Source organism: Ochotona curzoniae, unplaced genomic scaffold (genome assembly GCF_017591425.1).
Source record: "Ochotona curzoniae isolate NIBS_2020 unplaced genomic scaffold, NIBS_Ocur_1.0 scaffold_3835, whole genome shotgun sequence".
Classification (NCBI taxonomy): domain Eukaryota; kingdom Metazoa; phylum Chordata; class Mammalia; order Lagomorpha; family Ochotonidae; genus Ochotona; species Ochotona curzoniae.
Window position 1 is genome coordinate 24,073,693 of NW_024467114.1, and position 13,569 is coordinate 24,087,261.

Consider the following 13,569-nt stretch of genomic DNA (forward strand, 5'->3'; position numbering starts at 1 on the left):
CTGGAACCTTAGTTATAGCCTCCTGTGAGAGCTCTGCTGGCCAGCAGGGGTCACTGTTGGCACCTGGAGTTCCTCTTTGAAGTGGCAGGAAGGTTTGGTCCAAGCAATTGGACAGGTTTGTTTTCTCCCCAAGAGAGGGTTCAAGGGACCCAGTCCCTCTAGTCTTTGCCATGTGTGGGAGACAGGGCTTCCAATGGATGCTGTGGGGGTAATGGAAAGGAATTCTGTGTTCTAGGCTGAAGGCTATGGCCTCATGTAGATAGAAAGAAGCTAGGAAGGAGCCTGCTGATATGCAAGAAGGGACATGTCAAGTCATTTTGAATGAAAGCCATTCCTTGTTCAACTGATTGAAAAGCCCTCGCTGAAGGCTGAGGTCCTCGCAGTGGACATCCATCTTTATCTTCCCTGGTTGAGGGAGGTTTGCCTCCTCTCCTGACAGTTCCAGTTACGGGTTACTTTTTCTTCCCTCTTCAACATTTCCTTGTGGCCCTGTAATTGGGCATGTTCAGCATTTTGTATTTTGCCAGCAGGAAACAAAGTTAGCTATTCCGAAGCTTGTTTGTAGTAGAGTTACGGAGATTTGAGCTGGCTGTTGCCAGGGTTTAAATGATTAGAAAGACATTTCCCGAATATGGTGTCAGAGCAGCAGACTTGGAAACGATGAGCAAAAGGCAGGTACGTAGGACTCGCTAACGCCTCTCTGTGACCTTAGAATTGAGGGATGCCATCTTACTGCTGTGCTGTCTGCTCGGACCCTGCTCTGGCCTTTGCCGACTGCATTCAGGGTTAGATCTTTACTGTGAACTAACCTGCTCTCCCTCCCTCCCTCCCTCCTGTGTGCCAGTTACCGTGTAAGGCTGGGAGTTGGAATGATAGTGGGGAATGCAGAATGCCTCAGTTCATCTTGCTGGGGGAATGAGTGCTAGCAGGTGACACAGACGGGCGTCCTGGCTTTAAGCTTGGGAACCACACCTGTAGGAAGCCAGGACTGGCTACAGGTTCCCGGCTGTGAAGAACAAAGAGGTCCCTTAGTAGCTGAAGGTGCTGCAGCATTCCGTGCTGGCGTGCTGCAGCCAGGCAGTGTGCTCGCCTGCGCCTCTGCCCAGCCCTGTTGTCTGGGGTTAGAAATACGCCCTGTGTAGAGCAGAGATGGGCACGCACAGCCTAAGTCTGGGTGTACTCTCAGAGGTGTGGCTGTCAGACTGGCACACCCCTGGCAGCCCCCCCACATCCAGGAATGTACGCAGACTTGTAAGACACTGCAAAGTCACAACAAAAGGGGGAGAGGGAATGAATCCAGGGAGTTGGTGGCAGGGAGCTGGGAGATGCAAGGGACATGGGCAGGGTGAGTGTGTCCATGTTTGTCTCACGCCCAGTGGGCATTGCCCTTGAGAGCCCCTCTTGGATTGGCCAGGATTTTGTCATTTCTGTATAATTCTCAAGTGAGCAGCAGGTAATATCTTATTTTTGTTTTCATTGAAGAAAACGTGATGCGTCTTGAGCATCCTTCTTTGTAGGGTGTGGGCCAGCAGACGGAGGGCAGGGCCTGGGAAGAACAGCACCCTGCTGTAGTTTCCTTCCTGGTCCTCCCAGCCACAGTGCCCTGCTCTGTCCAGCCCACACGTTTGACTCCCCCTTCCCCTCCCCACCAGAACAACTGGATCCAGCTCACCATTCCATCTCTCTGAAGTCAAAGTTGCCTTTGCAGATTGCTGCTGCTGCTGCTGCTGTTGGCCACGTGTGTCCTTGGCCTTGTGATTAAAACCAGTCGTGGGCAACTGGGAGGAACCACTCAGAGGGACACCTGCGTTTCCAGAAACACTGGTTTCCCAGACTCTCGGATCAGGCACTGTTGGATGTCGTTGGCTGAGCAAGGGTTTTCACTCCAGGGCTGGGCCAAGCCAAAGCTGGGGACTTAATCATGCCAGCCATCTTTTGCTGCTTCCCTAGGTCATTATCAGGGAGCTGAATTGGAAGTGCAGCAGCCAGCACTCAGGCTGGTGCCCCTCTGCATGCATCTCAGGCAGTGGCTTCACTTGCTACACCGCACTGCTGACCCCAGGGACAGATTTATTTTTTTACGCTGGCTTGGCACATCAGTCACAAGCAGTGCTGGAGAGGGGCATGTTTCTTGGCTGTGGCTCTGCTGTCGCCCGAGGCTGAAGCTCTGCAGAGAGCTCCAGGTCAGAGCTCGGGAGCTGGTGCTGTGCTTCCTGTCATTGGAGTGCGGCCTGGGTCCCCATGCGAATGTCAACTCCCACTTGGGTTTCAGCGAGGAGTGTGTGTGTGTGTTGGGGGGGATTGTGTGGAGGGGCAGTGTGGCCTGGGGGAAGCTCTTCTCCCAGGGAGGGTATCTCCTCTAGGGCCTGGAGGACCAAGGGGCCAGCTGTGCTGGGGAGCTGAGCTCAGAAGAGCCAAGAACGCCTCGTTGGGAGGCAGGCAGGAGGCTAGCTGACACATGAACTGAGGCTACAGGCCGCTGGTGCACATGCCACTGTCCCTCAGATCTCATTTATAAAACAAATGTGAAAATAAAATCCTCAGGAATTTTCAAGATAACCACATAGAACACAAAAACCCTACAGAGCCTTTTGAGGGTAGGACGTCACAACTCTTATGCTCATGAAATTGGTTCCACTCACATCATATGAAATGTTCACGTTTTGCAGTCTACAAAATAAGGACCAGATGGAAACATCGATCTAAACAAAAGAATTGAGAGAATCAAAAGCGGCACATGAGGATAAATACAAATGACACATTTTTCTCCTTATAAACTGTTTAAAAGATGGTTGACTCTTCCAAATAAAACATAATAATGCATTGTGGAATTTACAGTAATGAAGTAAATGTAAAACAAGAGGATAAAAGTGGAAAAGAAAAAATGAGATATGGTGTTGGAAGGAATAGCTGTTATAACAAGCCAATAAACAGAATTCTAAAAAAAAAAAAAAAAAAAAAAAAAATGGCCCTCCTCTAGGGCCTGGAGGCTGCAGCCTCCCCTTCTCTGCAGTGGAGCAGTCGTGGCTCTAAGACCTGGAGTAGAAGAGGTGTGGCCTGTGCAGGTGCGATCCTCTGTGCAGCCAAGGAGAGGGCTAAGCTCTTGGGATGCATGTGGGTGGCCCATGCACCATGTTCTGGGACCCTGCCTGTTTGCCTTCCTGCCTCAGCTCAGGGGACCCTCTCACTATAAGCAGAGTCAGTTTTGATGTCTTTGTGCTACTAGTGGAAGAATATTGCAGCTTATAAATGGCTGCTGCTTTTGCTAAAACAGCTGCTAAAACTCTCCTGGCGCGCATCCACCTGCCACCCACTGCTATTTAGTTTAGAAAATGTTTTTACAAGATTTGTTCATTATTTAAAAATCATGTATACATATATACACACATATATACATACATATATACATATATACACACACATACATATATATGAGAGAGAGAGAAAGAGAGAGAGAGAGAGATGGGTTTTCCTTCCCCAGGTTGACTCCCCTAAAGGCCCCAATGATTGCAGAAGAGCCACTTTGAAACGAGGAGCCGGAGTTTCTTGCAGGACTCCTGTCTAGTTGCAGGATCCAAGGAGCCGGAGTTTCTTGCAGGACTCCTGTGTAGTTGCAGGATCCAAGGCTTTGGGTCATCCTTTCCCCGGCCACAAGCAGGTTGCTGGATGGGAAGTGGAGCAGCCAGGACAAAACCAGCATCCATATGGGACATCAGCACTGCAGTCAGCGGATTAGCTTGCTATGCCACTGTGCTAGCCCCATAGCTTTTGGTTTTCAAAGTTAACTTCAAAAGTGAAGTGACAGAGAGGCTAGATGGCTCTTGCATACCCTGATTCATTTCAAATGACCACAACGGCCAGGGCTGTGCCAGGCCAAAGGCAGGAGCCTGTACATTCTTCCAGGCCTCCCACATGGGCACAAGGGCCCAGGCACTTGGGCTGTGTTGTGCCTTCTCGGGTGCATTGGTGCAGAGCCAGACTAGAAGCAGAGCAACTGGGACTCAAACCAGCACCGACATGGGACTCAGCGCCACAGGCAGCGGGCTCACATGCTGTGCCCAGGCAGTGTTTGCTCTCCAGGCCTGACGTGCCTCTGCTCGCCCTCCCTGCAGGTCCATATTCAAGCCTTTCATCTTCGTGGATGATGTGAAGCCTGTCCCCAAAGCGCAGTCTCCCTGTGTCGGGGATGAAGACCCTGCCCAAAAGGAGCCACGAGACCACCGGCATGAGCTGTACAAGGCCCACGAGTGGGCACGCGCTGTCCTCGAGAGTGGCCAGGTGAGCTCGGGGCCAGGCCGGGCTACACAGGTGGGCAAGGCCACATCCAGGCCCAGCTGGCTGCAGCCTGTGCGCCTTCTCCCCGGTGTGACAGGCTCCATCGAGCATGCTGCCGCTGATTTCCAGACCCACATGAGAAGGGGCCAGTGCCTGAGCTGAGCCAGGAGCTGTGGGCAGGAGACAGCCTCGCCTTCCTGGACGGTTACGCAGGAATGAGAGAGCCTGCAGTGGTAGTAGGGGTGGCTGCTGCCATGCTCAGATGCCCTGTAAACTTCAGGAGGGGCTAACTGGCACTTGATAACGCTGTGTTTTTAAAAAGATGTATTTTCTTCATTGGAAAGGCTGAGAGAGAAGGAGAGCCACAGGGAGGTAGGGAATAGATATCTTTCATCCCTGGTTCACTCTCCATGTGCCGGTAGTGGTTGGGGATGGGCCAGGTTGCAGGCTGGAGCCTGGAGCTCCATCCGGGTCTTCCACAGTGACGGGCCCAGGCTCTCGGGCCATCTTCTGCTGCTTTCCCCCAGTACATGTCTAAGGAGCTGAATTGGAAGAAGAGCAGCTGGGACTCGAATCAGACTCTGAGGCAGGATGCTGGTGTCACACGTGGTGGTTTTACCCTCTGTGCCCTGATGCCAGCTCCCACATTTAAAAATGGTATCGAGTGTTGTTCCCAAAGAGTGATTCTTCAGGAAAGTTCTGGAGATAGGAGGTGGTGAGAGCTGCCTGGCAGTAGTGAAGGTATTTAGTATCAGTGAGCCATACCCTCAAACGGCCAAAGGTACATTTTTCAAAATGCCATAATGGCCACAGTGGCTAGCAGCCCTGAGCTGCTAGGGGTGGTCCCAGTTGATATGTTGCTGCAGGAAGAAGGAAAGAATGAGTCTGTAAGCCATTTGTCACCGCTCCAAGCCTGTATGTCATGGCTTCTAACAGACCCAGTCTGTCCTGGAGAAAAGGCACATTGATTGGGGAAATTGTCTCCTACCGTTTGCAGGAATTAGGGCAAGCATATGATTTCCTGCTTGGCATGGGGCAGGGGAGTCAGAAGGCTCGGCAGGAAAAGGTTAGCAGTGCATTCAGCTAGAGCCACAAGGCATCACTGTGTAGAATGCCAGCCTTTCCCCGGGGGCGGCGGTTAGCTCCTGCCAGGGCTGATGGTCGGGGATGGGTGGGAGAAGGCAGCTGTCCCTGTGTGGACCAAACACGGGACTTGCTGCTGGTGGACATTGTGGGTGTTTGCTAGCAAGCATGCAGAGGAAGGGCTGTGTGTCCCAAAGGGGCTGAGGCACGTGGGCTTTGGAGTTCAGACATGATTGTTGGAGTAAAGGCAGCATTGGGAAGGGGCAGATGGGTACGGAGCTGCCTCTCTGGTCTGGGACCCACTGGGCAAAGGAGGGTTTTCCTGGTGGGCTCCTGTAATTGCATGATTCCTGATGGAAAGATGTGCCAGTGCTGCCTTGGAGAAAGACAGCTGTTTACTTACCCAGCAAGCATCTGTGGAGGGAGCTGCCTGTGTTCCAGTCACTCATTGGAAGACAGAGGCCCAATTCTAGCTCCCCTGGAGATGGTGGTCATTGTAGGGTACAGGCAGGTAGGAAAAAACAGCACGAGAAGGAGAGACAGACACCCAGCAGGAGGAAAAGGCAGGGTCCTGGAGGTCCAGGGAGGCCTGCAGGTATGCAATGAGGTGACCATGCATGGAGCGAGGAAGGGCAGGGCCACGCTGCAGTGGAGAACAGGTGCTGTGGCATGGAGGAAGGGAGGCCAGGCTGAAGAGGTGGCCTGGTGAGTGAGAGGGACTCCTGTGTGGATGTGACGCAAGGGTTTGGATGTACCAGGATCCGTGGGGGAGGGGTGGGCAAGAGGCAAGGCAAGATCCCCTAACCCCCTACTGCCGTGGCTTGCCACACGCCAGGCCCAGGCAGCCTTGCTTCCGTGTCAAGTGGCCATGTCCCTCTCCCGTCTCCTGCAGGAGCAGGGGCAGCAGCTGCAGAAGACCATGCTGGAGCTGGAGAAGCAAGGCCTGGAAGCCATGGAGGAGCTCCTGAACAGCTCCAGCCCCCTGGACCCTGCCGAGGTGGGAGACCTGTTCTACGACTGTGTCGACACGGAGATCAAGTTCTTCAAGTGAAGGTAGCGGGCCCCTCCCCTCCTCTCTCAACACTTCCCACCGTACTAAGTGACCAGCGCCACACGCCCCCTCTGCTGCTGGAGGAGACGGAGGAGGTCGAGCTGTGGTCTCCCATGCCGAAGCCAGATGGAACTGTTCCCTCGTGTTCGGCCACGGCCCTTCCGTTGTCCCCCTTCCTCTGCCAGGTCCCACGCGTCCTGTCTGCCTGTCGTTCGGTTGTGTGAGTCATTGGCTGCTAGCATTGTTATTTTGGTGACAGTGGACCCATTTGCTTTTCCTAAGAGCAGCGGAGTTCCGTCATGCCCGGGCAGGGCTAGGGCTGGCAGGTGCAGCAGCCATGCTGAGCCTCCCTCATGGTCATGGTTCTTGCAGGTTCCCAAGAGGTAGCTTTCTGTGCACCCAGGGTGCAGTCAAAGGAGAAGGGAGAGGCCCGATGGCTCCGCTTGCCTGGAGTATATGGCTATAACACTTGTGTCCCCAAGGCTACAGAGGGCTCCTCTCTGTCCTAGCTCTCCCTTCGTCCCCATGATCTTGAAGAGCTGGGCTTCCATTCTTTGTGCGTGGGAGCTGGTCAGCCAGCAGTTAGGTTTAAAGATGACCATGCCAGGGGCTTCCCTCAGCTGCTCCATGGCTGTCTCTGCCCAGCAGTGCACCTGGCATGTGGGTGCAGCCCGGCAGACCCAGTTCCAGGTCGGGCTCCCAGCATCTCCACTTGGACTCTTAACAGCCCCACAGTGCTGTGAGCCATTCAGAAGGGCAGGGTGAGGAGAAAGTGATGATTGCTTTGACGGGAGGTAGATTAGCTGGAATGCGAGCAGTCCCTACCTTCTCTCTGTGCTGTGGCTTGAAGAAAATGGTTTTGGTTCAATGTCATGTTCATAGTAAGGATTTGACTTATCCTGGAACACAGGATGTATACAGAGAAGACCAGATGGCTTGGCCCTGAGGGGACAGAGGGCGAGGGGGTGATAGATGGACGAAGAGGAGCTTCCCTGCAGGACAACAGGCCATCCTACTGGAAATCCTACTGACGTGTGTATGAAGTAACTGTTCCTGACTCAGTCCCCTTAGTCCTCATGTTCTGGTAGCTTCCTCCAGATGAGCAGGTGAAGTGGGTGGATGGCGGTGCTGGGGCTTGCCTCCCCCCACCGCGATGCTCCTGCACTCCAGAAGTGGCCCGGGCAGGGGTGGCTGGTAAGAGAGTGCCATGGGAGCCCAACATGCTTCATCATGCTCGGAAGATGGAAACATTGTTGAGTGCCCAGTCTCAGAAGTGACCCAGAGTGAACAAACCCCTCCCAGCAGGAGGGACATAGGCCCCTTGTCCTGAGGCTGTCACCCTGAGTGTCAGACTTTGCCGCCTCCACCCACTCACTTTTTGGGTCCAGTAGATTTTTGGGGGCTCCATATGCTCCACAGTGTCTGGAGTCTTGCTTATAGCCTCCTGTGGGAGCTCTGCTGGCCAGCAGGGGTCACTGTTGGCACCTGGAGTTCCTCCTTGAAGTGGCAGGAAGGTTTGGTCCAAGCAATTGGACAGGTTTGTTTTGATTTTTTTTCTCCCCAAGAGAGGGTTCAAGGGACCCAGTCCCTCTAGTCTTTGCCATGTGTGGGAGACAGGGCTTCCAATGGATGCTGTGGGGGTAAGGGAGTTACAGTGCTGCCAGTTCTACACATAAGGTCACCGCCGAGGGGTGGGCATTTCATCTCTCGGGTCATGGCTGTCCATCACGGCAGTATCAAGTTGCTCAGAGCTTCATGCAGATTGGATCCGGGCTTTCACTGTAGGAGCCATGAACATGTGCTGGTAGCTGTCCCCAAGTGCGCGGGGAGGCAAGGCGAGATGAGATGCGGGTCCTGTCCTCCCCGGAGTCCAGCTGACCAAGGTCATGCAGAAAGGCATGTGGTGTAGTCTCACCTGTCCTCAGGATGAAAACGTGTCCCGAGGCCTGATGTGCCTGGGTCATCACTGTCATTCAGTGTCTAGCCTGAGATTCAGTTACGGAGGCCCAAGGTGACCCTGTGGGCCATTACCTGGTCATGTGGCAGTAAATCGGTAAATGCAGTTGTTGCCTCCCTGAGGGGTGCAGGGTCTGCAGACTGGGGTTGAACATGTCTGGGTAGAACCAACCCTAAGCGATTGTTGGCTTAGGCATGTGGCGGTGATGTCCCTGTCTCACCACTGGAGGGCGCAGCAGAGCCGGGCAGACATGAATCAGGCCTGGTTGCCCCTACCAGGCCACAAGGTGGTCCACTGATGGTCAAAACCAGAGTAGTGTTGGCAGACAGATGGCTTCTTCATGCTTTGAGGTGGGCGATGGAGAGAGGCCAGCAAAGAATCTGCTGTGATGATTGTACTCTGTCAGTGTCTGCTAAGTGAACAGTTGGCAAGTTGTTGGATTTTCAGTAGTGGTATAGTGAGGTGTTTGCTTGGAAATGGAGAAAAGTGCTTAGTGCGTGGATAATTCCTGGGCCAGAGATTGTGTGTCTGAAGGCAAAGCCAGCAACAAGCATATTTGAGAAGGGGTAGGGAAATGATGGTGGAAGGGCAGGGTGTGAGTAACTTGCCACGTTGCCGTGTCTGTATCTGGTCAGGCTGTTTCATGCAGGAAGAACATGCAGCCCATGTCATGGGGGATGCTGGAGGCGTTAGGTCATTGCCCACCCTTTGTGCCCAGGGGATGAGGCCCACTCTTACCCTCACCCGTCAGGGAAGAGTCACTCAGGAGAGTAGAGCTCGGGCTCTCAGTCTGAGAGGGCCTGAAAGTCCAGTTAGAATAAAAATGCCATCAAAGTGATGGAGCACTTCCTATCCTGTCATCATGCTGAACCCCTGTGTTGTTAACATCAGGAGTCCATCCTATACGCCATCAGGGCAGGGTGTGCCCAGGGCATCTCAGCCAGGAGCCTCTCTGCCCAGGTGAATCATTGGGTATAGAAAACGAGTTACCAGGTCAGTTAGTTTGCTTCCTTCTTGGCATCATTCCACGTGGGTCCTTATGTTACAGCCTCGGGCTGGCCTGCAGAGAAGCCAGGTGGGACAGGTGTGAGTGCTGGGGAAGTGCTGCTATGCTCTGACCCTTGAGGAATGATATGGGAAGTGCAGGGGGGAGGCAGGGAGGGCATGTGACAGGCAGCCAGTGGAGTGGCCCCATTCTGGCACTTCCCAGTGCATCCCCGTGGCCATGGCTGTGCCGATTCATCCCAGACTGTGCAGAGTCCCAGCTCCCCTCTTGCAGTTGTGTCCCAGTGTCCTTCATCTGATCGAATCTGGCCATCCCAAAGTGTCACCTGCAGATCGCTGGTGGGAACCAGTATGTCCATGTTTGCAATCATGTTGTGAGAATATAAACATGTTACTTGAAAAACGCTATTAGCAGGGGATAATGATAGAAAATCTTTCTGTCTCCTACAGGGGGAGCTGACCTTGTAGTCTTAACAGTCGTTTTGTACAAATATCTACAAACCAGATAATGTCTTTAGCCAGTGCTTGCCCTGGAATTGTCTCTAAATGCCTACAATAAAAAGTACTGAAACGAAGGTCCAGTCTTCTGTCTTGTGCCTCATGGACAGGTGAGCTCACCAGTCACAGAGAAAATGCAGGGAAAGGAATGTGGTTTTCCATCAGGTATCTGCAGGAAACTCAGCTCAGGAATATCTGGTGTTGTGTTCTATCCTTTGAAAAATGTACTAAGGGAGAGAGAAATCAGGATGCTCCCTCTCTTGGTTTGCTCCTCAGGTGCCTGCAAAATCAAGGGCTGGGCTCAGCTGGAGCCAAGAGTCTGAAACTCCATCCAGGTCTCCCCTGTGTGCCAGAATGCTCCTTGTACCACCACCTCCTGCTGCCTCCCAGCGTGCGCATTAGCAGGAAATGGGATTGGAAGCAGAGCCACAATGCAGATGTGTCACTCTGATACGGGATGTGGTATCCCATGCAGTTAAGTCAACCACTGTGCTCAGTGCCTGTCCTCATTGTGTACAATTGTGCGGGTGAATCTACTCATTAGAAATAAAATATCACCCATACAATAGAGCACAACTGTGAAAACAGAAAATGGGGGCTAGCACCATGGCATGCCAGTGCCGGCATCCCATATGGGTGTTGGCTTGAGTCCTGACTGCTCCACCTCCAATCCAGCTCCCTGCTCATGGCCTGGGAAAGCAGTGCAGGATGGAACAGGTCCTTGGACCCCCTACCGTCACGGGGGTTCCTGACTACAGATTGGTTCAGCCCTGGCTGTTGGCAGCCATTTTGTAGTGAACCAGCAGGCAGAAGATCTATCTTCTCTCTCTCTCTATGACTCTGTCTTTCAAATAACAAATGTATGAAAAGAGAAAAAACTGAAATTGGGTGTTGGTAAGGATGCAGAGAAAAATGGAACATTCGTGCACTGTGGGTGGGAATGTGACACAGCGCAGCACATTCAAAGAATGAAACAAAGAATTAATGTCAGAGCCAGCAAGCGCACTTCTGGGTGTGTCCACAAGGTGTCTGCAGCACGCCCACATTCACAGCAGCGTTGTTCATGACGACAGAAACAGGGACGGCTGAGATAGTGGCCAGACAGGGATAGATAAGCGGCATGTAGTGTGTCCATGTGAAGCCAGCTTCCTCCGCCTTAAAGAGGGCCAGGGCAGCAGGTGTGAACTCCAGGACCCTGAGCCAAGGGAAACCAGTCACAGGGAGGTGGATGATGTCATTGTGTGCATCTAAGGGATTCCGACACTAGTGAGGTCCGTGGAGGAGTGCTTGCCAGGGTGCAGGGGAGGGGAAGGGGGCAATTCCTGCTTCATGGGCCAGCGTTTGCATTTCTGCAAAGTGAGGTGCGTTCCAGAGGTGGACTGTGGCACCAGTGGACCGTGCTTACCGCCACCGGACACTGGTGAGACAGCAAACTGCACATCAGGCGCATCTTACACAAGTGTAAAGAACACGCTAGAACCAGATGGCCAGAGCTTGAGAATGGCTGGGGCAGCCACAGGCTGCTTTGAAGCATCCTCAGCCCCACGGCTGGAGAGAGAATGCCTGTGTAGAAGGAGCCAGGAATTCCGGATCCTGCACTCGGACAGGCCTAGTGTGTGCAAAGCAGATCTTTCCACCTGCTGCAGGTGACCTGCAGGTCAGGACGGGACCACGAGCTGCTAATTCTCCACATCCGATTGCCGGCTCTGCAGGCGTGAGTGGCACACTGCTGCGGAGCTCCAGGATGCTGCCTAACACAACAGCACCCCACGTGGGGCAGTGTCGCCAGGAGGCATTTTCCACCTCACCATCCTTGTAAGTCCAAGACAAAGTGTTGGCCAGGAGGGTGCCTTGGGAGGGCTGTGGGAATCTGGTCCATTTCTCTCAGTTCCTGTTGCAGTCTTTAGCCCCTGGCCTATAGATACATCACCCTTGTCTCTTCTTGCCTTTGCTTTCTCCCTGTGTGCATGGCTGTGATTCTTGGTAAGGATGTCTGGCATCTTGGATGAAGGCCCCACCCTGTGCCTGCTATGACTTCATCACCCCCACAGTGACCCTGTTTCTATGCAGGGTCCCATGTGGAAGTGCTGGGAGCTGGAATTTCTACTTAGGAGTTCTGGGTTGTGGGGGTGGATAGGACAGGTCCGTGAGGGGTGTTCAAACCTCCCAGGGTGATGGTTAGAGAACCTGCACCTGCTTTCGGAGTCCACAGGCCTTGCACTGGGTTGCTCTCCTGGCTCTGCTGGAGCTCACTTCTTCACAGGGGGGAGCCTGAAGTGCCTTCCCCACCCTCCACAGTCGGTGGCTTTCACCCTCTGCTTGGCAGGTGGGCTTGGACCATGACTGAGCTAACTCTGATGTGGAACCTCTAGGAGCCGGCTGGCCTTGGCATCTCTTGATGAGATTGATTTTGGGACCGTCTGTGAATGTGAATCACTGCTTCTTTGTTCTCAAGCCGGGGAGTCCAGGAAGTTCGTGCACTGAGCAGCTCAGCCGGCACCTCTGTGGGGAGCCTGGGATGCAGCCAGCAGAGCTGGTCTGTGCCTGCGCGTGTGCCATGCAAACAGGTGGGCAGGGGGCACAGGGTAACTGTCACCTTGCTGTGCTGTGACTAAGTTAGGGGCTCGTCCATGTCAAGTCCCGGGCCCTTGACCAGCACAGGTTCTGGGACGTAGAGCTGTCTACACCTGACACAGGAAGAAACAGAGGCCAAATGGAGATAGTCCCCGGTTTGCCAGGTAAATCCTTCCAATCCTGTCCTCCCTCTCGCCTCCTGGGATTCCCCTCTTCTGTCCTTAGCCACCTGTGGGGCTAAGGTGGCACAGCAAGCTCAGCCACTGCAAGTTGGAAATTGCTCCATTTTAACACAAGTTTTTAGAACTAAACACATTCCTAAAACTGGTTAAATACAGTGATATTTACCATTTAAAACAAATCCCCCTGAGACGTTCCCCTCCCTATGTGTCCATCAGCTGCAACCCAGAGGCCAACTATGCCACAACAGCTGGGCATGTGTCCAGCTTGGTCTGTGCCTCTCAGGAACTCCTAGATCCTCATTGGGTGGCCCTCGATCGGCCTTAACAAGGAAACAACCCAAAGCATTTCCATTTACTAGAGTTTATTACGTATATAAAGAAACAGATCTGCAGAGGGAGACACCAATAAATAGAAAACACAAGCGAAACCCCTGTGGGGATGGCAGGGACGCTGCGGCTCGGAGGTCTGCTGAGCTCACAGTCAAGGGTAAACCCTGGCCACACCGGATGGCACTCCAGGGCCCTGGCCTCGGGGACGGGTCTGAGGATGGCGGATTCCTGAGATTTCTCCCTCATTGTCCTTTTTGGTTTCTGCTTATGCCTCTCCTTGGTCCTTGGACCCCAAATGTGAAAAATGCCTCATTGGGGCGAGCAGTCCAGCTTGAGGCTGCACCTGCCTGGGGATGGCTTCGTGGTGATCTTGAGCGCTCTGATTGGTTGACAAAGCTGGACGGCAGCTGGAGAGGATACGGTTAGTCTGACCTGAATCAGTGTGTCTCCTCGTGTGGCTTTCTCTGACAGCCTCTGCCTCTCCTCCAGGCCCCACAGCAAAAGCCACATTCTATTCCCTTGCTGACTCAAGGTAAGTGGGAGAGAGGGCGGGCCCAGCCCACCTGACTTGGTCACATCTGGGTAAGTTGAACTTGGACCATCCCCTCCCAGGT

General features: G+C 53.4%; 1 protein-coding gene across 1 annotated transcript in view; it reads left to right on the top strand.

Annotated features, from left to right (window-relative positions):
• The window catches only part of SCRN1 (secernin 1), a 39,203-nt gene extending 32,347 nt beyond the window's left edge, over nt 1–6,856 (top strand). Inside the window, exons 6-7 of the mRNA XM_040964851.1 lie at nt 4,113–4,278; nt 6,251–6,856. Of these exons, the coding sequence (XP_040820785.1) occupies nt 4,113–4,278; nt 6,251–6,409 (325 nt within the window). The 3' untranslated portion in view covers nt 6,410–6,856. The remainder of the gene's footprint in view (nt 1–4,112; nt 4,279–6,250) is intronic.
• Nucleotides 6,857–13,569: the final 6,713 nt, after the last annotated feature.